Source organism: Odontomachus brunneus, unplaced genomic scaffold (assembly GCF_010583005.1).
Source record: "Odontomachus brunneus isolate Ranch 3 - 2012 unplaced genomic scaffold, Obru_v1 Obru_scaffold_018, whole genome shotgun sequence".
NCBI lineage: Eukaryota > Metazoa > Arthropoda > Insecta > Hymenoptera > Formicidae > Odontomachus > Odontomachus brunneus.
The window spans coordinates 62,746-89,070 of NW_022639468.1; the positions used below are offsets into that span (position 1 = coordinate 62,746).

The window sequence follows — 26,325 nt, forward strand, 5'->3', positions numbered from 1 at the left end:
AAACGATAATTATTTTAAGATCACTCATAATTAATCGTGCAACCCTTGCAACACTTAATAAACCACCGTTTGATAATAGCATTATTGCGCGTTGTGTTACGTGGCATTAAAGGAAAGTTGTAAGGAGTAGTGGCAAACCTTTCTAACATGAGGAAGTCGTTTTCTTCGTGTCCGTATTATTAATCGATCTGCCGACGATAGATACTATCTATCTGGACATCTAAACTCAGCATAATTATTTTAACGGCCATAGCGCGCAAGCAACAAACGCGGCTCTTTCCTTATTTTTCTTCTATTATTCGCGACTAAGCGGTAACATGATAAGCTGAGTGCGTTCGCGCGCGCCTTCACCATATAACCGCTATGAATATTCAGCAGGAGTTGAAGAAACAAAGAAAACCGGACGATTTATTTGACTAATGTGGACTACCAACGTTATCCCAATGATCACGGGCTCTCTGTCAGCGGCAGCCTTAATACGACGACGGTTGTCGAAGCGAGATAGATATTGTCAGAAACGTTAATCTTTCAGCGCCGCAATGTAATTTGTATTTGGCAATTATTATCGGCGCGCGAGAACTGACATCTGATAATTCGCGTGAACTAGATAATAGTATGAGCGTATCGTTAAGTTAGATAAGTTAGATAGCAAAATGATACGTTCTACTATGGCGCGTAAGTCGATCAGTTTTCACGACGGCGAGTTAAAATGTGATTTATGTAGCACGAGCTACTTCGCCCGCTACCCCGTCAGACGCATAGTACACCGTGTTATTTATTGTAGTCGATGTTGAACTTGACACTCATTCCAACGGCGTTATGCTCATAACGCTCGAATGGGCTGCAAGGATCGCCCGCTCGTGTGCGAGCCGCGTCATTTAAATAACAAGTAACTCAATTAACTTGGGAAATTGAATGAACCTCGTGAGATATCGTGCTATCCTTGGAACGCAAGAGATCATGAATCATTTTACGTGTCGAGTGAAAAGAAATATATACATGAAACTAACGAAGAGAATAGATGACGCTTTGTAAGCACGAAGTAATTGTGTCAGTATGACATTTACAATTAACAAAGAATCGCGTAAAATAGATCTAGTTGCTCTGCAAACATTAAAAAAATGGTCTTGCAGTCATGTCGAAAATTATCTAGATATAAGGAATTATGTAAAATGGATAAGTGAAAAAATTAAATGAAGTAGTGAAGAAATATTGAAAAAATAAGAATATTGAAAAAATTATAAAAACAATGAAAAAATTAGATTAAATAATGAAGAAATATTATTGAGGAAATAATAAAAATAATTAAGAAATTAGGTAAGATGGATGGAATGACCAGTAAATAGCCAGCAAGCACTGCGATATCACTGCGATATTTTGTATTTAATCAATGTAGAAACTACTTGTGAAATTTAGCAAGAAGGCTTTTCTATGTCGCTCATTCAAATTCAAACTGGTCGATACTTCACATAAAAATTTACTATAGTATACAAAAAAAACTAGCGATGAGAGGCAAACGAATGTACAATCCTCACACCCCCACCAAAATTTGTTTGCTATACATTGCCAGAATACTATTGCTATAAATTCTACATTGTGTCACAGACAATTTTCTAGCGGACACAAAACGCAGCGATAAATTTTAACATTTAGAATTCTACCTGGAGCAGCAGAATATATTTTTGAGTGAAAGATACCACGATGAAGGTCGATGTTTCCGCGCTAATTTGCAATCGAGAGCGACGTGGCGCTACATCACGAAAAATTCCCCGCAATTCGCGATGTTCAAGGTACATAAACGCGAACGGCTCGCCTTTCCTTTCGTTACGCGTACACGTGCTCGAGCAAATTTCTAGTTAGCCGCGCTCGGTTCCGGTAAAAGTTCTCCATACCGTCCGGGCAAGGTAGGTTCTGTATTAACAGCGAAGCTAGCACCATACGACTCGATCGTTCGGGCTCGTTCTTCTCGATTGCAATCAATCATTTGATTATACGACACAGCGTACTTCGCAGAGCATTCCTTTTGTATCTCGGATCTTTACGGCTCAATGAATGTAGCTGTCATAAAAACACTCTTTATTACGTTGACAATCTTAGAAAGAACATAAGCAAATGCTGCGCGAATTTAACAGATCGTAGCAATTAATCTTCTGGAAAGAGAAAAAAAATTTTCGCACACACGAATAATTATCTCAATACTTCGTTCTCCTGACATTGAAAATGTCGTCAGATAAATTACGACTGTTAAAACATTCCCAGATAATCAGTTTCTAATTTGCCACAACCGTTTGTTTGCTCAAATACCTGAGATTAGGAATCAATTCAGTTCAATTTTCAGTTATCAACTTTGTATAATTGCGGGGAATAAAATGGAAAAGACAATAATAATAAATTACTATTATTACCTGATCGCGTATTTTTATGTTGGAACGAAAGTTGCGAGTTATTGCATAAGCGTGTACAAGCAATATCCTAGTTTGATTGTTATTTGTTATAAGTGCAACGTACCGCGTCAAGGTTTTTCATATTAATGCAATAATGAGTGAAATGCCGATTGTCATAATTACGCGTTGTTACGTGTCCCGATAACAACGTAAGCGGGAATCCATTTCCGACATATTTCTCTCGCGTTGAGGAAGAACTTTCGAACGGTCGCGGAATGCCGAGCGAGCAGTGATCTCGGAATGTCTACCGTTATTTTGCAAATGAAACGAGGCCGTGCCTTAGCGGCTATGCAAATAGAGAAAAGCGTAATAACAAATTGTCGTAATTGCACGATTCCCGGCTTCCTGATAACGTGGAAGATATCCAGGCGGCAGAACAAACGCTTCCGAAGCGCACCGGTAAATCTCAACGAGCACTTCGGACGGTCTAATATTAACGTAAGAACGAAAAAGGAGATTCTAATTGTCTCGCGGCTAACGGCCGGTTCGAGTAATAATACGTCGACAAAATCATCTCCTTCGGATTATGCAAATTGACTGCGCTAACAAAAGTGCAAAGGTTACCTTAGAAAATAATAAGCTGTATCAGATTGTATTCCTGTTCAAACAATTAATAATTTTATACTGCGACAAAATATCAATGATAATAATAATAATAATAGGTTTAGTCCCGAGTCAAAATTTTGATTCTACTTTCAGCCTCAACATTCCATTCAACACCTATTTTGACGCTAAAGAAACTGAAAAGGAGAATTTCAGATATCAGAGACAATGTAGGAATAAATTGTATCATTAGAATTAGACCTACTTTGCTAACTTAACTCCTACTGCGTTGTAAAATTGAAGACTTAACGTAGCCAAAATATCGACTCGGATATATTCTCAGGAATAAATATTATTGCCGACCAGAGAGAAGTAATCTTCTCTGAAAATCGAAGCAAATCGAAACTCCGTAACTGTAGAAACTGTTATTCGTAGAACTGCTATTAGTAGAAACTACAATTTCGCTCGCGTTGCAACAACAATAATTTACCTCTGTTCGATCTCGAATCCCTCATTACCGTGGCGGACTGGATGTAAGGATTAAATCCCGCGAAGAAGTGCCTGAAATTCTGCGCCGAGACGCTCGCCAGGATGGCCATGACGAATGCGACTAGAACGATCTGCAATGAGGAAATTCGTAAATTCGCATCTTGCCTGTGTGAAGTATTTCGCAAAAGTTGCATCGAGTTTCGAAAGTGTCTTTCTTGCTAATCGCGGGGTCGGATTTTTCTCTGTGTGGATAACTTAAGCGAGATATAATCAGGACGTCGTTTAACAAATTCACACAGTAACAAGAGAAATCCGCAGGACGGATAGCAAACCTTTGTCTTATATAGATAAGTTTGCTCGTGAAAATTTCCCAATCGCAACAATACCTCATCTTAATTTATAAATTGGCAAACTCGTTGCGAAAGTAGACGCGATACACGCGCGAAAAGAAGCAGCGCATCTCCGACATTACTGCGTTTTTGAGCCCCGTTCACTTTTGCGCCACGTGGCGAAATGCGATTGTTTCTTGCCAGTCGCAAACACAGAATCGAAAAAGTACACAGTCGTGAAGTAACTTTACTTAATGAACGTTCGCATCTAATGAACGTTCGCACTTCTCTTCGGTGATTCCCATAGATCCAGATCAAAGATGGATATGAATGTACGTTTCGTTGCTCACGTTTCGTGCGCTTAAGTTGTTGGTTATTAATTGTAATAAAGAAGACGCGAGGAGAGGCGTCTAATCAAGTGGGTTCTCATGCGACGCAACAGCTGCCTGGCTGCATGCGTTGGCTTGCAACGCGAACGAGCGGCTGAGCGATCAAATCGAAGCGCGCGAACGACTTCGCCCGTTACATCTGTCCAAAAAATGACGGTCATTACGATAATTGTCCGTATTTTGCGGCAAAGAGCGCGCAGATCTATCTTGTCAGGTGCTAAATAATGACACTACCCAGATAATGATACTAAGTATAGGCTTTAAATTATCGCGATAGGCTATAAGCGGGCACAGTCGCGCGTCCCCGTTGAAAATTGCGCCTTGTAAAACATCGGAATTATATCCCTCCGCTTCCAATCTGACGGCTGTGCGCTTTCTGATCTTTGAAGTTATATCACCCGTGACGAAGGCGCGCGACAATTTTTATGGCTGATCGATCGCCGACCACACGCTTCTAATAACGCTATTTCCACCCAGAGCCCGACGAAATTTACGACCCTGTAACGCATTTTTCGAGACGGCTCCTACGTGGAACATTCACACAAGCGGATATACATTCTCTGTCAACATTTTCGTCCCATCGACGCGTCTTCGCACGCTCGCCTCAGAATCGGACTTCGGTAGTAAACAGCGCGAAAAGAACCTATTTCTTACTAGTTTTGTCGACCTCTCATTAACGACACTTTCAATTTGGTTTACTAGCGACAGCCCTTGTGATTTTCGCGATTCCTGTCTCGTAAGGTAAAAATTAGATCTCGGAAGTGAAATCGGGTAACGTAGAAAACTGACAATCACCCGCACGCCCGTCAGGTATCCGTTGTACACGGGTAAGAACCGGTTCCGCGAGCACTTGATATTTGCCACTATTCTGCCGAAGAAACGATAGAATAATGACAGCAGATCAAAGGAAGAGATCAATTGATTTCATGCCGCGAGTGTCGCGGCTTAGGTGCTTGCTGAGACTCGCGAATTTTCAGAAATCAGATCCCAAAGAAGGGTCGATCGTGCATATCTCGTCGAGTATTATCGCCTGAAGCACACATTGGGTGAACGTTTTTCTGTTCCCCCTCTCAGTAACTTACCAAAAATTAAAAAAAAAAAATTTCTAAATAACCTTCGGAAATCGCTCTCCGAAGGTTGCGCCCAGCATATTTTTAGTAACAAATCCGCTTTTCTCGCGCATGTGCAATGCGACATGCCGTACATACAAGCATGTGTCAACGTATGTCTGTATCAGTGATACGTACATGCAGTACACATTGCCACGCAAGTTGCATTCCAGACTTCTTGTTCCCCAGTGTACATATTCGATATATGTATATACAGAGGGTGTCATAATTCATGACACACCCATTGTCTGCAGATAGAACTTATCAAACTGAATAGAAAATTTCTCCACCCTTTCTCTTCTTTAATCTTTACTTTTTTAATTAATAACTAAAAATCTACGTAGTCATTTGCATTGTCTGCAGGTAAAACTTATCAAACTGAATAGAAAATTTCTCCACCCTTTCTCTTCTTTAATCTTTACTTTTTTAATTAATAACTAAAAATCTACGTAGTCATTTGCATTGTCTGCAGGTAAAACTTATCAAACTGAATAGAAAATTTCTCCACCCTTTCTCTTCTTTAATCTTTACTTTTTTAATTAATAACTAAAAATCTACGTAGTCATTTGCAAAATGGTAGGGAACTTTTTCGTTGAACTTGATCTAATGTACAAGTACACGTCGGCAGACGTCGCTATCACAGTTCATCTGCCTATCTCGCGTGATCATTCATCAGTCTCCTCTGATTAATAATCCAAGATTTAATTTACGAGTTCATTGGTGAAATAGTAATAGTGTTCAGTTTGATGAATTCTACACGGAAAAAAAGATTTGCTAATATATGGACAACCAAAAATATTAACTGCAGGAGCAAATTTTCATAGCAACTAAATAACTTTGCTATAAAAGCAAGAAAATTTGCTCCTGCAGTTAACATTTTTAGTGTCCATATATTGACAAAATTTTTTTTTTTCGTGTACCTACAGATAGAATGGCTGTGTCAAACATGTGAATTGTCAAACATTCTATATACTCTATATCGAAAATTTAAATATTCGTATTTAAGCCAAAACAATGAATGTCCAGAGTTAGGTATTAGAGTGTCTGGGCATATCAATGCTCTTGCCTCAAACGTCTTTTATTGGTCCTTGAGTTTTTACGGATATAATACTCGTCTGGAACCTGTATTTCTCGATCAAAACGTAGTTTCGCAAGGAAATTAATGTCACAATTCGATTAAGCGAAGCAAGCCAGGAGAACGCGTCGGTGACGCAAATCGTGCGCGTCGAAAAGACCGTTTTCGCGCCGTAAATTTCGCAGTGCTTGCGCAAACTCGAGAAAGGAGGAGCAACGGGACGATTCACGGGGGGCAGAGCTACTTCTTCGTCCCCTCGAGAGCGTCCCTTACGTAAAGCTTGATGAAATCATTACGCCCGATTTACGATCCTCTCGACGATCTCCTCGAAGCGTCGAACGCGTCGGACAGTCGACGCCGAAGGACACCGTTTCCTCGGACGCAATTACGGTGCCGGCTTTCCGAGGTAATCGCGGCTAAAGGTTATTTCAATTGTGCGATCGGTGCAATACAAGTGGTCTGCGGTTCGTTCGTCCGCGCGATTTCTGTATCAAAGGCAAGGTGAGAGCCGTCGCCACGGCCGCCTTCTGCGTCGGCTCCTTTTTACACGGTTTTCTTTCACCGGTCCCCAATGTCAAGGCGAGTATCCTCAGATGTAGCTATCTCTCTCTCGCCTCAGAATTTCGAGTGAACACGCTGAGCGGTGAACACGCGCGACACACGCTGGGTCTTTCCCAACCGGAATCTTGTTGCAAGCCGACCGCGCGCGCAACGCGAACGTTCGAGCACGAATCTCTGGAGATCGTCGAGATTTCCGTTTAATGCTGCTGGGCCGTCCGAATTCTTGGGTTTCTTCGCGGTTTGCACGGCGCCGGCGCGAGTTTTGCGTGCAAGAGCGCGCGACAGCCGGTGCCGTTTCACCGGTGGAAAATTAATGGTGAACGTGATCGCGATTAGCTTTATCTTTATTTCTATCAGTTTTCTAATAGTATATGCTGCGCGGGCTCGTTTCACGCTCGACATTTCGACGTACAATTCTGGGCGTCCGGATCATTATCTCACGGGCGTAATGCAATAACCGGGCATAATTGATGGATTGAAAGTCGTGCCGCGGCGACGGTGCGACGCGGTTCGAACGTTATTTTGGCCGTACTCTCGTGCCGTTCGACGCGAATACAAGCGAGAAGACAGGTTAATAGCGTAGTCCCGGTCATAAGACGGCGGATTGGCAGGTCTTTTAATTAATAACGCTCGTTAAAAGGGCATGTTCTATCATTTAGAATTTTTTTCGTAGAACGGGACGCACATTTTTTCGCTTCTGATTCTTATTGGCCGCGGTCGCGCGTTTCAAACGTAAAATTAATAAATCTAACCGTATCGACCTCATCAAGAACTGACCTATGGTGCAAAGTAGCCAAGAAGAAATTATTATTATTATTACATATACGGAGAGAATATTATAGTTCCTTTTAATATAAATTCTTTTTAATTTTACTATGGTTTTAGTAATTCAAAAATAGACTGTTAGCAAGGTCCGTCTTAGCAAAGAACATTAGTAAATTTCACTCGAAATACAACAAATTTTTTAAGGGCGTATGTCACATCAAGTGGAAGCGTTATTTTATGGGAAAGCTACAAAGAAGAAAAAGCCAACTTTTTATTATGTTGTGGCGTACGCATTAAAGTGACAAATAGCATTGTTAGTACATTAATATATTGTATATTAATCTGTTGATCTTGTGTTGATTTATATCATGTGTAGTGGTGTCGGAGTTGTTTCTCGAACAGGTGAAATCCCGAAAGAATTTTTCTTTAATAGAATATTGTTTAAAGTGCTACGTCTTCAAAAAATGTAAATTAAAAAATAGCGTAAGTTTGCACAATTAAAAAACATTAGTTTTTTAAATATATTTTTTTAGATATTTCGGAAATTAATGAAGTTAGAAAAAAGCGGCTGCGATACACACGATAAATAATTGTTTTATGAATGGCAAATAACACGTAAAACGCACTGAGAACATAACATGTAAAATACAACGAAAAGTTTGCAACGCGTCTTCGATATACCAATTTATAAAATCTTTTTTCTCTTTACATTTTGCGTGAAAGTGGTGTAAGCTGGACAGGTATTGTGTCAGTTCGCGGTGAGTCACATCGGTTCATCCGAAGCACTTTAATTTTTCCTTCGAGGAACTTAATTTTATTAATGACATCTCTCTCAATGCATATCTCTGGGTAATTCTTCGCGTCGATCCATCGTCACGCGATAACAAAAGTAATTATAAAAATCGAGGCACGAAATCCTGGGAGTCGTGCGCACGAAGAGGAGAGCTCGATTGCGATGGCGAATCGCAGGCAACCTCAATTCACCGCTACGGTCGCACCTTAGCTCGCGTAACGCGATGACAAGGTGAAGGCGAAGCGACACGACAATTTCCAAAGTTCTGAGGGCAAGTGTCGGGAAACGTGGCGAACGAGACACCGGGAACTCGACGAGCACGCGAATATCGACGGAGGAAGCGCGACGCGCAGCCGAGGAAGGCAGCGATTCGGAAAGGGCGACTCCTGCTGCTCGTCCGTGCTGCTCTCCTCGTTGGCGTCGCTGCCTCCTTTTCCACGAGGTCGCCCACGAAGTGCGGCACACATGTGCGTAGACCGTGACGCGAGATTACGCCGACCAGATATCTCCGCGTGTGTGCAGATGATTGCGAGGAAAAACGCGGCCGCGATTTCGCGCGCGAGCGCGCGAAAAGACGGCTCCGGCGCGGCGCGCCGGCGATGCAATTTGTTTTACGGCGAGCCGATATCGCCGATCGACCGGTAAACCGATCAGGGCGCAACCACGCGCGTCGATTGTTCTCGCTCTCAGAGGTCGCACCCGTGCGCGCGTTTGGCAAAAGAAATAAGAAGCGAAGAGAAAGAGAGAAAAAACGAAGCGTCGGAGAAATGCGGGCGGTTTCATTGCGAGCGGTATTTCATTCCGTATTATATATGTATGTGTGTTTCGTCCACATCTCTCGGCGATCCGTCCGGACGAAACGGTGCGCCGATGAATATTCATCATCCACGATATAATAACTCATATGAGGTACACGAGCTCTCATATTCCGTCAGCGATGTATTTATGGGATTAGACACGTTTTGAGAGATATCAGGGAGTGTATATCATATCAGCGCGCAGCGCGAGATATTGGAGCACGTCGCGCGATAAATTAATTCTTCATATCAATTAATTCATGCGCCCTGAAAAGATATAAAAGATACACAAAAATACGAAAAATTGAAGCTGCTCACATTTGTGCCGTCGTTTCCTTTATCGCTGTTTTTATCATCGCAATCATATTTAATTGTTCGCGACACCTTGAGGGGATGTTCGAAAACTTTACCAAGCAAAATACTAATTTTTTTTCTGCGAAATTTACGTTGTGTTTGTTGTACAGAATTACAGGTACTTTTACATAATGAAAGTATGTGCAAAAATGAATTGGAGCATTGTTATTTAGTCTAAAAATATAAAATATAATGTCTGTTTTTTGTATGTTCTTCAAATTAACTCCTAAACCCTGTGACCGATCTGGATCAAATTTTGCATAATTAATCTTTAGGATCCTGCGGAAAATATAAACTACTATGAAACCTAGACATCCACTCTTTCCCCCTGATTTCGTCTCCTTGATACTTTGTAATAACCCGAGCAACGTCGAATAGTTTAAGCTAATAAAAACAATAATATAATTTAATTTAAACTGATAGAAACAATAAAAATTTCGTAATTAACATCTTAAGCTGTCAGTTAGTACAAATGTTGAGTTGTAAGATACTGATGTAAGAATTTTATAGTTTGTACGAAACGTGTGTTTGCTGCGCTTAGGACAATTTTAAACAATACTGCTTTTTTGTACCTTTACAATTAAATTTAGATGTCTGAAAATATATAAAAAGTCTTCAGAAAAGATTTTTATGCAAAGTTGCCTTCGGCTAGAAATACGGTAAAACAAAGTAGCATACATTTATATGATACAAGAAATATGAACAGAATAGCGTGTGATCGTGTTAGTGACAATCGCCTCTACGTTATCGACATATTTGGAGTTTGTCATTCACTTTGGCATCTCCTCAAATGAGATCATGATCAACTGTTTACGTTTTATCTGCAAGATCTTTGATTTTATTCTGTACAATTAGAAATGACCGATCAAGACTTGCGAATAAATCAACAGAAAATGAAACTGACAAGTCTAGTTACCCAATTAATGATTACATTAATGTGTCTACGGATAACATCGATATGCCACTTACTCAATCGTAAAATTTCTCTCGCGCCTTTACCCCGCGGAAGAAGTTGGAGTAAAAACGTGGTAAACCGGTATAAGAGACAGACATGATTTTACCGATCTGCATTGCAGAGATCTAATTTGCACGCGTGTTACGTCCACGAAGACATAGTAAGCGCTGCGCTATCTGACTGCTAAGAAGAGATTTGTTGCGACTCATTCTTTATCGAGGCACCGAGAAAGAACTAGATATATCATTACTTGAGCCGGTTGAGGCAGTCAGATATTAAGATATCAATGCGTAATGATTTAATATTGTTTTAACGCAGATATTTTCGTCGATAAGAGACAAGGGAAAAATTTGTTCGATCCCTTTCACTCTATACTCAGCTGTAGAAGGACGCAATAGTAGGTCAATTTATTCAGATTAATGCGAACCTTTCGTTCATCGTGTTCACTCTTCGAATGAAACCGATGACTTCTCGTCCGGGTTGATTCCCGCTGCGTCGATAGTATCAGTTAATATCGACAATTGGCGGAAAGAGAAGTTCACGTTTCTACAGAGCAATCTTCGAGATTAGCTGTATTATACGGACGCTTTGATAGCAGCCGGTTACTTAGCACTGGTCCGTATATTAAAGCCGAGCACTTCCGCGTTTAACGCCGAGTGAAACGAACCGCGCTGCGCTCGCTCCCGCTTGTACTTGGACGAACTTTTACACCATTAATATTAGTCGGTGCAACTCGGTTGCGTCCGTCTGGAGAGCGCGTATAATTTTGCATTGAGAAATCACGCCGACAAAGAAACGTCCGAAGTAGTCAATCGCTCGATCACCAGTGAGATCTTCAATGCACACTTTTGTCGTTACGAAAATTCTTAGCATCTTTCTTATCGTAGGATTATAATTGTCATAATTGTTTATTTCCTAGAGTGGCCGTATTCTTGACGCATCTTCACGTTCGCTCTTTTTATTCCAAGTTCTATTTTTCTTATATACACGAAGAGTCCCTTATAAGGTTGTTCAACTTGAGAATCAAAAGGACGAAGGAGAGACCGAGTCAAATCGGTCCAAGGATGATGTTGGCTGTGCGTCTTGCTTATGCATTCATTGTGAGAGCAGCAATAGCACAAGAAGATCGCAACATATTCTTTTTAGAACATAAGAAAATGTACCTGTATTTTAAAAGGAACATTTTACAATCGCTTTTCAACTGTCACTTTCACAATAAATATGAATCAAATGTGTGTGACCAATACAACTCTTTGGCTGACTTGATTTGGTCTCCCCTACTTACACTGAGAGAAATTATCCGATGAGAAATTAACAAACGGATATTTCCGATCAAAATACCGATGAATTTTTATACCCGATCAGGATATCGGATTAAATTTAATCGAGTACTTCCAATCATAATAACATTTCACCAGAACCGATAACAAAATTATGAATCGATATTTCTCATCGAATGTTTTCTGATAGGATATAAAAATTCATTGGTATTTTGATTGGAAACATCCGTTTGTTAATTTCTTATCGAATAATTTCTCTTAGTGTAACGTCAGAATACACTGAGAAAAAATGTCTAAAAATTAGCAAATGTCTATTTGGAAGGTACTAACAGCACATATTTACTCATACCAATACAAAATATCTTCAAATAAGAAAATATACATTTTCTTAAAACCATAAGAAAATTTTAGTTTTTCATAAGAATAATTATTTATTCAATTTAAATAGAAAGAAAGAAAAAAAATTAAATAGAAGAATTTAGATTTAAGTAAATATGTTTACCCATTAAATAAATATTTACTGATTTTTCGATATTTTTTCTCGCAGCATACGACGCCCTAGATTATGTCCGATGATGCGTCATCGACGAGCAATATTAGCATGCATAATCATGATATCCAACGTTTCTAATTATTTGTATATGTTACTCGCAATCTCATTAGTGCAAACGGAATTATACTTTAATATCTTTTCTATTTTATACTATTACATCGTGCATACCACATGTTACTAACAACGCTGCGATGATTTATGGTCTTTTTTATTGGAGCGAATCTAATTAAAGTTGCCACCTCACATATGTTTCTAAATTCGATACTTTTGAACTCCGATAACTTCATCAGATTATAAATCGCAACGTTGTTACTACCGCTGAATAACTCGAGCAAGAGATTTCTAGTGAATTTCCTGATGTTACGAAATGCTTCCTCTTTATTTATTTCTTTCCTTTATTCTTTAATGCAGACAAAGCGCACTTGCTCGTGACAGAAGAGCGAGCTGCGAACTGAGCATTGCTCAAATCGCTGTTCTTGTCGCGAGGTGTGTTCAACGATGATGACGCTAATGTATGTTCTAATGGGTGGCACGGCGATTTCCTGAACGAAGAAAATCGAATCACTCGTTCGTTTGCTCGCGCTTCGTTATGCAAGATGAAATGTTGCAATTTCGCGTCCATCTACATGTCTCGCGGCGGACTCATCGACGATGCACTCACTTACGAAGCGATAGAACCACCGCTAATCACACGATTGCGTATCCCTCATGATTATATATTTCTATTCTGTAATTTTCCATTTTTCAAGTCGCAACGCCGACGCCTGTTCAATGCGAGGTGCAGCCTGAACATTATTGGCAACAATGGTTTGATTTTCCACGACACCACGTTGATCGCGCGTCAAATCCGAAATAACGTAAAGAAGGTCTCGAGGGCACGGCAATCCGACCGGAAGCCCGTCGAGTTCCGTGCACACAAGAGAAAATTGTGTTTGCTCCTGAGTCTCTCCCCTTTGCCAAATAATTGCACACGCCACTTATTGCAGTTTTTAACGCAGTTCTCGATTTCTCACTCGCAGCACGCGAATGCATATAATTATCCTCGTTTGTATCTCGAAGCGATCCGAAAGTTAATGACACAGTGTCGTTCTTGCACGATATTGCACAGCATTCGCGATAAGTCTGTGCAATGCCAGCATAATCCATTTTCGCCGGAACCAACTGTGCGCGAGCGCGCGCGCGCGCGCGTCAAATTCGACCGCGGATGTTGGCGTTACCGTGCAGAGGGAAATCCATGCCGAGAATATTGAAGCGCGGAGGGAGATTGCAACATTACTTGGGCCGTTTTAGTATCCACGTGCTTGTGTAACGTGTCGCGATTAAATTCGTTGCGCCGACGATACCGCGAACAGGTCGGTCAACGCCGACATTGTTTGCCGCCGCGGGTTTCTATACCCGCATGAAATTTCCCATTTAACGCGAGCGCACGCTCAGCGATTTCCTGCCTCGCTAAAGCCGACGGCGAGACAAAAATGCGGCCAATATCGCGCGGCGACTCTTTACAATCGTTATGCAAATCACGCGCACGTTGTCGCCGTCATAATGCTCGCAGAGCTTTCGTGTATGAATGAGGAAGAAGAAGAGGAAAGCAAAATGAAGGTCCCGTGCAACATTGATGTTTCGCTATTGTTTAACAAAAATGCAGGAATTCTCGTTACGTTTAGAAAATTGCATGTCACCAGTGACGGATGCATCCCAGCAACGACGCGAGGAGAACGAACGCCACTTTCTTTATTCCTTCCTCTTCCTCTCTCTTCCTCTCTTTTTCTCTCTTTCTTCCTCTACGAGCGGAATGCCGTATTCTCTTACGGAATGACTTTGTTACGTGCGATAAAATTATTTTACGGTGGTTGCGTGCGATTAAAGGCGATCTATGAAGCATAGTGTAATCTATGAAACGTAATTCGAACTTTTACGCAGTGAAACGTGCTGTAAAGAATGTGAGGAGGTATTCTTTTTGGAAAAATCGACTGTTCGCATTTGGGCCAGAATTTCAGGATCATGGGTGAACGCCTTGCCGTGAATAATTATGTTGAATTGTCCGTGGAACTTAATTAAGAGCTGGTTCCTTTTACTGCACGTAAGCGTGAGCACGGTTAGCGAGAGCTACAAGAGCGCATCATTTTCACGCGGTATCATGTAAAGCAGTAGCGAGTGAAAGTACACACACTCTGAATTCATTCCAGAACAACATCGTTCGTTTTCCGTGCTGGTATTACAACGATTCCGCCCTTGGCGGTAAGCCAGCTGTTACGGGAAAGAGGGTCGAAGGTGTTGAAAAACTAGCGCGTTCGTAACTCATAAGTGAAAACGTGCATGAGTAAGAGAAGTGTTAGGAAAGCGCGTTAATTTGACAAAAATCCAGGCGACCGACAGGAGAAACTCTTGTTTTAGACTCGCGTCAGCACACGTGTCAAGTAATACAGAGAGAGATAAAAAAATAGATCGAAACACAAAAGACAAAACGTGAGATCTCTCAATTTAGTGACTTTCTTCAAATTCTGATTGAGCTGGCGGATGATTAACTCAGCCGACAGAATTGCCAACATGGAAAACAAGAGTCAGTTTGTTGTTGAGGCTATCAAGAAATTATCATGTTTTTTTTTGTATAACTTGTATTTAAAATTGCTATCAATTAAATGTTAACTGCTCTATTCCGTTAATATACACAGAATTATTAATACTTTTATTATTTTCAAACAACAAATTGCATAGATAAAAATTGCTGTTGGCAGTTCTGGCAGTTAATCGCCGATTAGATTAATCAGAGTTTGAAGAAAGTTAATTCATCGAATGATGGAATTCATTTTGGATGCAGTGTAGGAGAGATAAGAAGAAAAATAATGCATATGAATATTGTTTTTCTACGCTTTGTGTCGGATATAATGTTACTGCTTTTACATTACTTCCTCTTCCTGTTTAGCATTAGAAAATATCCTCCTTTCCCCTTCGTTAGAGATGTATGTAACGGGAAATATAAGTGGATCATATGCTTAATGCATTGTGTTATCTGCAATCGAAACTAGTTTTTTCGTTTTGTGAAAGGAGTAGCACTTACTCGAGATAGTAGAGGAGAACGTAAGAGGATATTTTCGGGCTGAGTTGTCACGGTTCGACAGTTGTCGGAGCGCGAAGCAACGTGTATCGCGTCACGTTCACCCAGAGAGAAATAAGAACAAGATGCGATCGTGTTAATAAAGGGAATTGTCGTTAATCGTCGTTAAAATATCAGTCGTTAAATTCGACTAAATCACAAGTAATATTCTACAGATTAACTTGCGACGCTTTGTATATAATTATTACAAATTGTACAAATACTTTTACAATCTTCGAATGCAACGTGCATACACGTGTCAGACGATAATTATTCAGAGTTACTTAAAATTCAAAATGCAAATAATACATAAAGAGTTCTCCGTTACTCAATCGCGTTTGAAAAGTATTTTCCGGTTGCGTGGCTAGCGAGCGGCACGTTCAACGTGTTGTGAAGTATAAATTACAAGTATCGAAGGATGATTACACGATTCGTTTATCGCTACTGGCGCAGTGATGATTTACGAGCAATGGTGTCAGCGTAATTATCGTTTCTCGATAAGAAAATACAAAAGAGCGGTGATTCGCCGATAAAATCGTGCTTCCAGCGATATAATTAATTTCTCGACGCGATAACACATAAAGCCCTCCCATAATTGGACAAATTTCAAGACCGTATTTAACTCATGAGACACGTGCTTTGCTGACAAAAATCAACATCTGTTATCAGCCTGTTGAATATAGCGATAATGTAATTTCGGAATTCACGACGATCTATAATTAACGAAAAATGCTATGCCTTGGATCTATTGTATCTTGGGCCTATGTCGATTTTAACGCCATCTAACGATTTTTTCACTTTGTTAGTAATAATTCATTGTATTTAGAATTTTTTCTATGGAGATCATATAGCTATAGAGATCATATGTTTTGTATGTACCTTTTATCTTAATATCAGCTGAATCAAAATGACTAACATAAAAAAATAGAAATAACAAAAAAAGTGCAGCACCTTTTTCTATAATAAAAAATTGATAAAAGCGATTATAATAATTTTATTCGATATATAAGCGAAAAAATTAAGTGTCACATTTACACAATTTTTGTAGACAAAAGAGAGAAAACCAAAGAAACATATGGAATAAAATTAAGACAGTCGCCTTCATTACTCATGTTAATTACGAATTATTTAATGTGTCACATTTAAATCGAAGAATTGTATATGTAAAAAGTTTTACGAAAGATTAAATCTTGAGTTGGTTTGAATTGTAAATAGTCGCAGAGAGAGAGAGAGAGAGAGAGAGAGAGAGAGAGAGAGAAAGAGAGAGAGAGAGAGAGAGAAATTTTAAAGTGAGATCACGATCAAATTTTCTAATTATATCCAAAATTGATTCAAATTTTTAATAAAAAAAAATAGTTTATCCACGTCAGACAATTCGAAGGAAATTAATAAAACACCATCGCAAAGACTGACGTACTTCAATTACGTTACGCCAACGCCTATTTTTGTGTAAAAGCGGTAACCACTTATGAAATCATGAAGGGAGTGACACGATCTGACTGTGTGACTTTCTGCATGCCATTCGCGTACTAAATCCGTTCCGGTTATGTCTATAATAAACCTGATTCAGCATAGGCGTAGATTCGTCCATGACAAAGCCGCTAAAACACATGTAATAGTCACACGTCTTAGTTCTAATTTTGAATGTAACGCACAAATGAACGAAACATTTTAATCGTCTCGTTCCACATGCTGCCTTCAATTATATTTTCTTGTCGTATCTGGCGTTAAAAATTAAAAAAAGGAAAAGAAACGCGAAGGCTACGGCGTTTAATCAGATTCTTTCCAAGTATTCCAAAGTAAGCATATTCCAAGTTTGCTAAAGAGTGTAGTTGTGATATCCTATGCAATCATTAGCATCCCACAACTTGACGTATGAGCTGTAGGATAAATTCAACGTTTGCAAAATTACAGCCTGTGGTGCACCGGAATTGCTCGCCGTTACGAAATTTTCACTAATAGTTTGCATAACCAGTCTAGATTATCAGCCGCGCTTTCTCGCAACTTATTCCGAAAAATAATCCTTTGAAAGCGTCGTTAACACCGTTACACGGCGACATCAAGCTAATTAAACCCGTTTTGCGCCTAATTAGAGAAATGCTCTTTCTTCTAATAATTTAGCGCGTATGTTCTAAAACTAGATTTCAAATGTTCTGCTGGATCGACTCAATTATATAATTTAAAAGTTGCTCTTTATTATCTCCTATATACTTGCGACATATTTTAATAACTAGATATCTTAATTTTTCAAATATTCTTTAAAGACCGGTATTCGATCAATAATAATACGGCATTACTTGCAACGGTACCTGTTACATGTATCGTTTAATTCGGTTTCTTTCTTTTCTCGTAGCACCATATAATTACATGGTAGATAGTATATGTATTTTCCACGTAAAATATTAGAACATTTCAACGTCAGCACTCTTGTTAACGAGTTTTCGTTATCGTGTCCGCGAGATTTTGATTACTTACAGGCGAGATCTTTACAAATCGAGAAATCGAAAGGACGAAGGAGTTGGAACTACGAATTAACAATTTGTGGTTGTATAATTTAAGTATAAATAGAAAATCAGAAATATATATACAAGTATATATACGGACGTATATATCTCAGACTGTCCTCCACAATTTTTGTAGAACGAATTGAAGTGAACATAAAAGTCCTATGCGAATATAAAATTCTATTTTACGATATTCGCAATAATAATCGAGATATTAATTAAAGAAAATTGGTGAATCACGCGCGATATAGTGATGAGCTGTAGTGGCGATGTGTGCTGTTTCTTTAATTAATATCTCGAGGTTTATTGCGGATATCGCAAAACGGTATGGGACTTTTTTGTTCACCTCAATCTGTTCTATGTTCTCATAAAAATTGCGGAGGAAAGTCTGGAACACCTTGTACATATAAATAAGAGCCTCTCAGGTGTGCAAACAAGTAAGAAGAAGGCGGCACATAAAAATCGGGCGCGCTTGTCGATGCGAATATTCAAACTTTTTCAAAATCCAAATGTCAGAAGTTTTACTTGTGCATTCTCATAAGTTGAACGAATGAATCGTCTGGTCGAAACTACTGTGTCTTTATTCACAGTGACGTTAATCGTCACGCGATTATGATCGATAAGCGTTATTTACAGCAATGCATATAAATTTTGCTCCAATGCCGTTCATTATTATAAGACAGATATATTATTATATGAAGCAAGATGAAATAGAGATCGCTGATCTCTCTTACGGATATAGTCGTCAAGCAGTCTTCCTGGTGGCGATGTTACTCTTGTTACGCGTTACGTAACATACGAGCGATCTAAAGCCGGTCAGTCATGTCGGTTCACCAACAAACGTTCCGACAGCCCGGGGCAAGGCCGTAGACCTGTCTCGCCACGGGCTACAATCTCGTGAATGAACTATTACACGGTGTTCGCGAATTTCATTCGCCCGGCAGACACTATCTTCGCGCTCACACACATATTCCTTACCTACAAAAACTAATCGATCTCTTCCGTTAATTTATGCGACCCGGCAATTTGTAACTAACGGTCGGAAGAATACGTCAGCGTTATAACGCAGGTGTGATAAACTGACGTCACGAATCGTCATTTAATCTCAGACAATTCTTCGTCACGGAGCGATTCACAAAATTCGCGCGAGGGCCAATTTTTCTCCGGAATAACCGCGATTTTTATTTCCATCCGTCTCACAGTGTTACTAATTGACGAAGGAATTATCTGGTCGTTAATCTTTAAATTATTTCACAAAATTCTGAGAAATCTAGGACAAAAATGCGTATTACAAAATATGTGTTATTATTATTGCAACAATAATAATATCATGACTGTTTGTTTTGTGGCTTTGTCCAATTAACGCGAATCCGTGTTTGGTTTCCCTCTGATGTTAATTGCAATTAGATAGATGCTTAGAGCAAGTCGATAGTTGAGTGATGGTGGAAAAGCGCGTCTTACTAGGTGGATGCTAGAAGTGCAGGATTCCGGAAACAAGAACATAGAAAGTCGAATCGGAACAGTGGTAATTTGTATTTTCGCTCGCTCGCATCGACAAGACGCGAACGAAAATTCGTTTACTTTTGAAATGTCGATGCGAGTATTTGATATAAACCCGTCGTTGGAAAGATGGATCTGAGAAACTTCACGCATTCCATTTTATTCTCTTTAAATCTTTTGTAATATGTTTGGAATTTTTTTCTGTTAGTTGTTATTAAATCTCAATATGTATATTCCTCAGAATCATGAAAGATATATTATAAGGTTTGAGAAATTATAAAAATATAATAAAAAAAGGGAGAAAAATTGATCAAATTCCACCTTTCCAATGACGGGTTAAATTCATGATGACTGAGAATGCGATAAGTGCGCCTCGAGCGGAGAATCCAAAGCATTTGTCATATTATGAAGATGAAATGTCACACCAGGGAAATGCGATCCACAAAACGTCGAACTCGAACGCGGAAAGTATTATATAAATGGAGTCACACACATTAATACCAATGACCAATTCGACGAACAACGAAACGACGGATGAATCAATGAATGCGCTCTCTATCACGTCCTATATTCCGGTAGAGACATACTTATAAATATTTCGCACAAGTGATGAAAGTACGTGCAAAAACACCTGCAGACAGAAACTTCCTTGCGTGCGAAGCCTCACCAAGACACAGTCTCACTAGTCTAGAAACGAAACACTCTCGGCCACTTCCGAGTCCGCGCGCGCTCATCGCGTGTTTCCCGGAAATGGTGAGGAAGGACCTCGGCGGTCCTTTCCACAAATGCAAATTTTACGTCCGCATGGCAATGCCGCGAGATTACGAGGTGTCGCGAACGTACGCGCGTCGTACTTACGATTCTCATTTCTCCTTCTTTCTGGGTCTCCCCGAAAGTGCGCCGCGAGTCGGAACGAGCGTTCTCTCTCCCGCGTTCCCCGTGCACAAGTCGGCCGCCAACTGCAGTTGCACTCTCGTTAAAGCGCCGAGTCTAGGAGCTACCACCTGTCTCGCGAGGGTTACGTTCTCGGCGGCGGTGGAGTCCGCGGCTGGTAGGGGGCTCCGGAAGAAACGCCTACCGTCTCGAGTGGTTCGGTCAGGTGTCCACTGGATGACGATGATGATGATGATGATCCCAGATGTTGAGGCTCGCGACTGTACTGCCCGTCGTGCCGTACAGAACCGTTTGATTCTGGGTGGGGGCCGATCCTGGAGCTTATATGTCGCCGTTGGAGGCCATCCGCGATTGCCCGTTCCCCCTGCCCCTGCCGGTGCCCTCGCCCGAATCGTTATCCTCTCGAGGGGCGAGTGATGGTCAAGGTGACCTCCGCCTCGCGCGGGGTACCGCGGACAGGAAACAGCGAGAACCGTCGCGAGAAAGGCGCGCGCGGCCGTCTCGCGGACGATCGATTCGACGTTTCACTTTTCAGTGGCGTGAGTCACGTTGGAGGAAGTAGGAAGGAAGGATACACCGTAGCACATGGCGTGTCGAAAGTATAATACTGTCGTCCAGATAAATTCCGGAGTTTAACGTCATCTTGAGGGAGTGACAAATAGCGAAATATGAATCAAAAGGGGGATTAGAGTAATCCCGGTATAAAGATTTTGATTATACACGGAAGAATTATCCGCTGATCTCTCCTAAGAAGGAGGAAGTGAGAACGCAAATTGTGATTAATCTCGGCTGAGTCATAATTCTTTTTCCGCGTCGAAGAATCCCTTTCCTCCCTCTTCTCTCTTTCTCGCGTTCCCGTCGCTCGATCACAGAGACTGCCAATTATCCGGCGTAATCTTGCCTGGCAAAATAATGCATGCGACTGCTTAATGCACGTATCAGGCGTTACGCGTCTCAGTGCCTATCGCATCATGCTCTTGATCGGAATCCGGATCTCTGTACGTGAGTACAGCATTATGACGTCAACCGTTGTTAAATAGGAATAATGTCTAGACCGTGGATCTTATCTCGTACCATTAGGGTAAAATTATAGTCAACGCCCCACTTTTTATCAACTGTCAGACGCAAGGCGCGTCGAAATTTACAAATGTTGCTCTTGTAAGATACGTACATTTCAATGAGGTATAATCTCAGTGAAGAATTCCATCAATCTCAGTCACTGAGTCGCATTTCATTACACCGACGAGATCGTGAGTGTCCTTTCCTCAAGCAAAAATTATATGAAGGTAACAAAACTTTGATTGACTGAATTCTTGATTAAACTTGAAATAACAAGAAGAAGGCAACGGGTACGCGTATAAGTTCCTGTTGTCGCTTTTGTAGTGCTTGGTGGGTTAGTCGATAATCGTTATTGTAATACCGTACTTTATCCCCGCACAATCGACCGCTCACGAAGACACGGTAATATACTATTCTCAGGATACCTCGTAATTTCCGCCGAGGGAAAAATTCCCGTCGCACGTGTATGTATGTCATTCGTGCATAGTACAATAATTATGATAATAGGGTAATCGACTATACATCCGCGAATACATCATTATAAAGAAAAACTTCTTACCCCTTATATAATATATCTCGATTGCACCTCACCTTGAAGAAGGATTGGTGACACACTCCTGATAATAACGTTAACGTTAACGGTATTGTACAAATGACACATCATCTTAGAAGATGCGTTACACGGATAAACAAGTTTGGTTGGACTAACCGAATGTTTGGTAAAATAGGAATTAGCCAGAGATCTGCCTGAGACGACCACAGAATTCTATTCTAGTTAACTTGAACAGTTGCGAACTCTAATCTTGTTAACTAGAACAAAATTCTGGTAACGTCCACCGGAATTTCTAGTTCGTCCATCTTTCGCCAGACATTTGGTTGGTTCGTATTTCATAAAAATTGAAGAAGAGAAGATCAACCTATGTCGTTAATAATTTCCTCGCGTTACTGATTTAGATGAAAAAAATCGTTGATGCAAATAGCAGATAAACAGATGGAAGGTTTCTATTCTCAAAATTCTGATAATGTCCACCGGAATTTCTAGTTCGTCCATCTTTCGCCAGACATTTGGTTGATTCGTATTTCATAAAAATTGAAGAAGAGAAGATCAACCTATGTCGTTAATAATTTCCTCGCGTTACTGATTTAGATGAAAAAAATCGTTGATGCAAATAGCAGATAAACAGATGGAAGGTTTCTATTCTCTCGAGAAATTCGGAAAGAGAGCGTGAACCATGCGAGAGCGAGCGAGCGAGCCAGCGAGAGCGCGAACACACCGTAATAATTACAGTGTTGAACGTAACGACGTGTATGTACTGTGTGCTGGGTACGTTTTACGATTAACTTCGGCCAGCTATCAACGTCAGAGTCAGCTCGCGATTTAATTATCGCCGTTACAAACGCCAGCTGTACCTCGCCTATTTATCATAGTTGCAGCACGTATGGCAAACAGTCCCCGACGAATTTTCCATTCTTACGATCCCGCTCGCGCTCGAGAAAGTGCAGGCTGCAACGGGCGCGTAATCAACAACGCGACTCCCGTCGCGTATCCGGCCGCGATTTTCTTGACCTTCGTTAAAAATGGAATCCCCAACCTTAACCCGCTAATTAGCGTGCTTTCAGCAGCATCATATCGTGCAAGGAGACGCGCGGAGACGCTTTTCAATATCGAGCTCGCGTCCGTTTGGCGTGCGGGGGACGGCTGGACCTTGCGCGATTGACTGTGACCTCAGTCGCCTAAACTCGGCTTAATTAACGAGGTCGTCCGCCCGACGGATATTTTGCTTTCGAGCGTGTCGGTATGCGCTCCTCGTCGCGTCACCTTCTGCTCCTCCTCCTCTCTGCGTCTCTCTCTCTCTCGCCTTCTGTAAACGCGACAAGTATTTGAGGTATTCCGAGGGAAAATTTACAGCGATCCGTCGCGTCGATTAATTCACTCGCGAATTGAGATTTATCTGTCCGCGTGCTTGGCACCGCTGCTCGCTTCTGGTGTGATATCTCGCGATAAAGCGAGACGCACAGAAGACGTGAGCGAAACGCACACTGCCGTATTGATAATACGTTAACAGACGCAGCGAACATTATCCGAGACGAGAGATCCGCACGCGAAGGATCGCTTTATAACGTTAATAATTAAGAAGCGCTGGAAGTAGAGGCAATTAAATTATTTCGAAACACAGACACGATAATCTAATTGGAAGCAGCAATTATTCATCGCGCCGTTATATTTGGAGCCAGCCTTCGGACTGCATTTTCGATTTCGAATTGCTTTCTGACGGTCGACCAAGCGAATAAAGTCAGACTGAAGGGAAAATCTCGTTCGGCCGATCGAGGACGTGCCAATTACCGTGAACGAGCATTGTCGTAAAATTGTATAATCAATTACGGGAACGTCGGTAATGACACTTATGAAAGTATAACGAGGCCATTAGTCATCGGGCAGAACGCAGTTGGAAGAGGCGATGCGTTAAGAGAAAAAGATCGAGAAAGAGAGAGAGAGAGAGAGAGAGAGAGAGAGAGAGAGAGAAATAAGCGAAACGCGATGTTTATGCAGGATAATGTTTTTCGAGGATGCCACGCGGCATTGAACGGCTTATGAATTTGTTTAACATCTAATCGAACGAGCGCTGGCAAACAAATAATGTCCAATCAGTATGCATGACTTTGGAATCTGAAATAGTTTCTAGGGTAATGAGCAGTAATTTTTTGCCACTGATCCTTGTTAGTCTCGAGTGCGTGAATAGATAGCCTGACGCATCAAATGCGTGAGCAAATGCAAAGATCCAGATATCATCCACGCGATCTTGTAGGTTCTGTAGATTACGCGCTTGACGATCACTTTCGTATGACGCAACACGTACAAGCAGAAACATCAACGGCGAATTAACATTATCGCGGGGAAGGGGTATAATTATCTGTAATTATCTCTCGTATCGTTGGCAATATTTTGCGTGCATCATCGGGTCTTGAAATCTTCGGCACGAGTGATTCTGGTCGTCAAGAGGTACTTTGAGTTTCTGTTAAATTGTTATTTATCCGCTCTGTGAGTTAATCAAGAAATGAAATCTCGTTACTCATTATTACATATCGTGTTAATATCGTGTTAAAACTTAAGTTTTAAAAAATGTACTGAAATATGAGTATTGCTTTTTCTGCTCTAATAGAGCATTAGAGCTCTAACAGAGATCCTCGTTACGATTGTTATATAAACAATAATGAAATCTCTGTTGGTCACTTAATTCAGGGATAATGATTACTGTATTATTTATTAAAGTATCCTTGTAGTCAAGATCTACATCTTTTTTTGCCGATCATCATGGACAACACACACATGCTTGATACTTTTTCCAAGCTCTTTAGACTAATTTATTCATACTCTCGCTACATGCATAATGAATGCACAACCGCGTACATTGTTGCTGCGCAATTAACGTGGAAATTGGCGATCCACGAGTAGCCGAAGTAACTCGAAACCGAGGTAACAGATAAGCGATGTCGCGCTCGAAAGCTGTCCTTAAGGATACGGACGGTCCGAGAGGGTCCGAGTCTCGGAGATCGAGTCTAACGAGCCTGTTCATCGAAACGAAGGTAACGGCGCGACCTCATAAAAGGTGCATTCGTACCGTTAATTACGCGCCGAAGGCGCGCTGCGCCGCCTTTCGAGTAACAAACTGGCAATTCACTGGTCGCGTCACGCACACTGAACGTCCATGAGCCAATTTCGTTTTTAACGGAAACCCGAAGAGTGCCCGCTTCCGGTGGCGTGCAAAGCGGAGACGCCGTCGAATTTGCGGCTGTAGCCCCCAATTTCTGAAAGTAAAGCGATACTCTTGAGAATGGCGGCGGACACCCTTGGTGCGAGTGGAATGTAAGGTCGTTTATGAAAGTTTGCTCACCGGCCGATATTTCATATACACAGAGAATTAAAGCGCCGAACAAACTTCAACAAGATCAGCTCAAAATCGAAAGTTAACGAGAGGTATCGGCTTAGCTAAGCTGCTGCTAGTTCACAGCGACAATAATCGCTTCTATCGCGATATTTGCTCAGGTAATACTCCACAGGCAGTGATGTAACGTAACATGGAAACGATCTTTATGGGCGATAAAAATATATCTAATTACTGCTGAAAGTACGATCAAGAAATCGTTTCTCCGAATATTCATATCACTTAGATCACAGATACCATAGATCTAGATATACCACAACTGATATGATCTGAAATACATAAAGTTATATTATCTGTATTACTTAGCAAATTATCTGAAGTACATCTAAAGAGGAAGTGTAAAGTAGCAAATATTTCTTTAGTATCTAATTTCAATCTTTTATTAGACGTTTTCGTGAAAACCTAACCGATTTTCACTTACTTAGCTTCTATATTTAGCTTTCACTCTTTACATATACAAATTTTTAAAATAATAAAAATTAAATTCAAATATATATATATATATATAAGTAAAAATATATATGAAACTCGGTTAACTCTGTGTGTTACCTACTTGCAGTACAATAAAATTTACAACGATTTAATTGAAAATATGCATTTTGATGTTTTTGTATTCTCTGTTCCGGTACACGCACTCGTGACGTCCTTCGAGTCGTTATTACTTGTTGTCGTGATTAATTACGAATTGAAGTCGTGTCCCGCCGTTGAATCAGATAGGGATGAGTGTTTCTGGATTTCTTTAGTTCACTAGTTCCGGCTGGCAGGTGAACGTTCCTATAAATCACGCTACGACAATTCCGGCGTATCAAGGACTCGCGCCGGGAGTGCGTGGCTGGTTCAAGGCCGGTCGCGTATTCCGATCTTACTTAACATTTAAAGTACCTTCCCGATCTC

The 26,325-nt window shown here is 40.8% G+C and overlaps 1 protein-coding gene across 1 annotated transcript in view; it reads right to left on the bottom strand.

Annotated features, from left to right (window-relative positions):
* The window catches only part of LOC116841820, a 31,442-nt gene extending 10,707 nt beyond the window's left edge, over positions 1-20,735 (bottom strand). Inside the window, exons 1-2 of the mRNA XM_032810216.1 lie at positions 20,393-20,735; positions 3,478-3,607 (exon numbers count right to left, since the gene is read on the bottom strand). Of these exons, the coding sequence (XP_032666107.1) occupies positions 3,478-3,607; positions 20,393-20,401 (139 nt within the window). The 5' untranslated portion in view covers positions 20,402-20,735. The remainder of the gene's footprint in view (positions 1-3,477; positions 3,608-20,392) is intronic.
* Between the last annotated feature and the right edge of the window lie 5,590 nt (positions 20,736-26,325).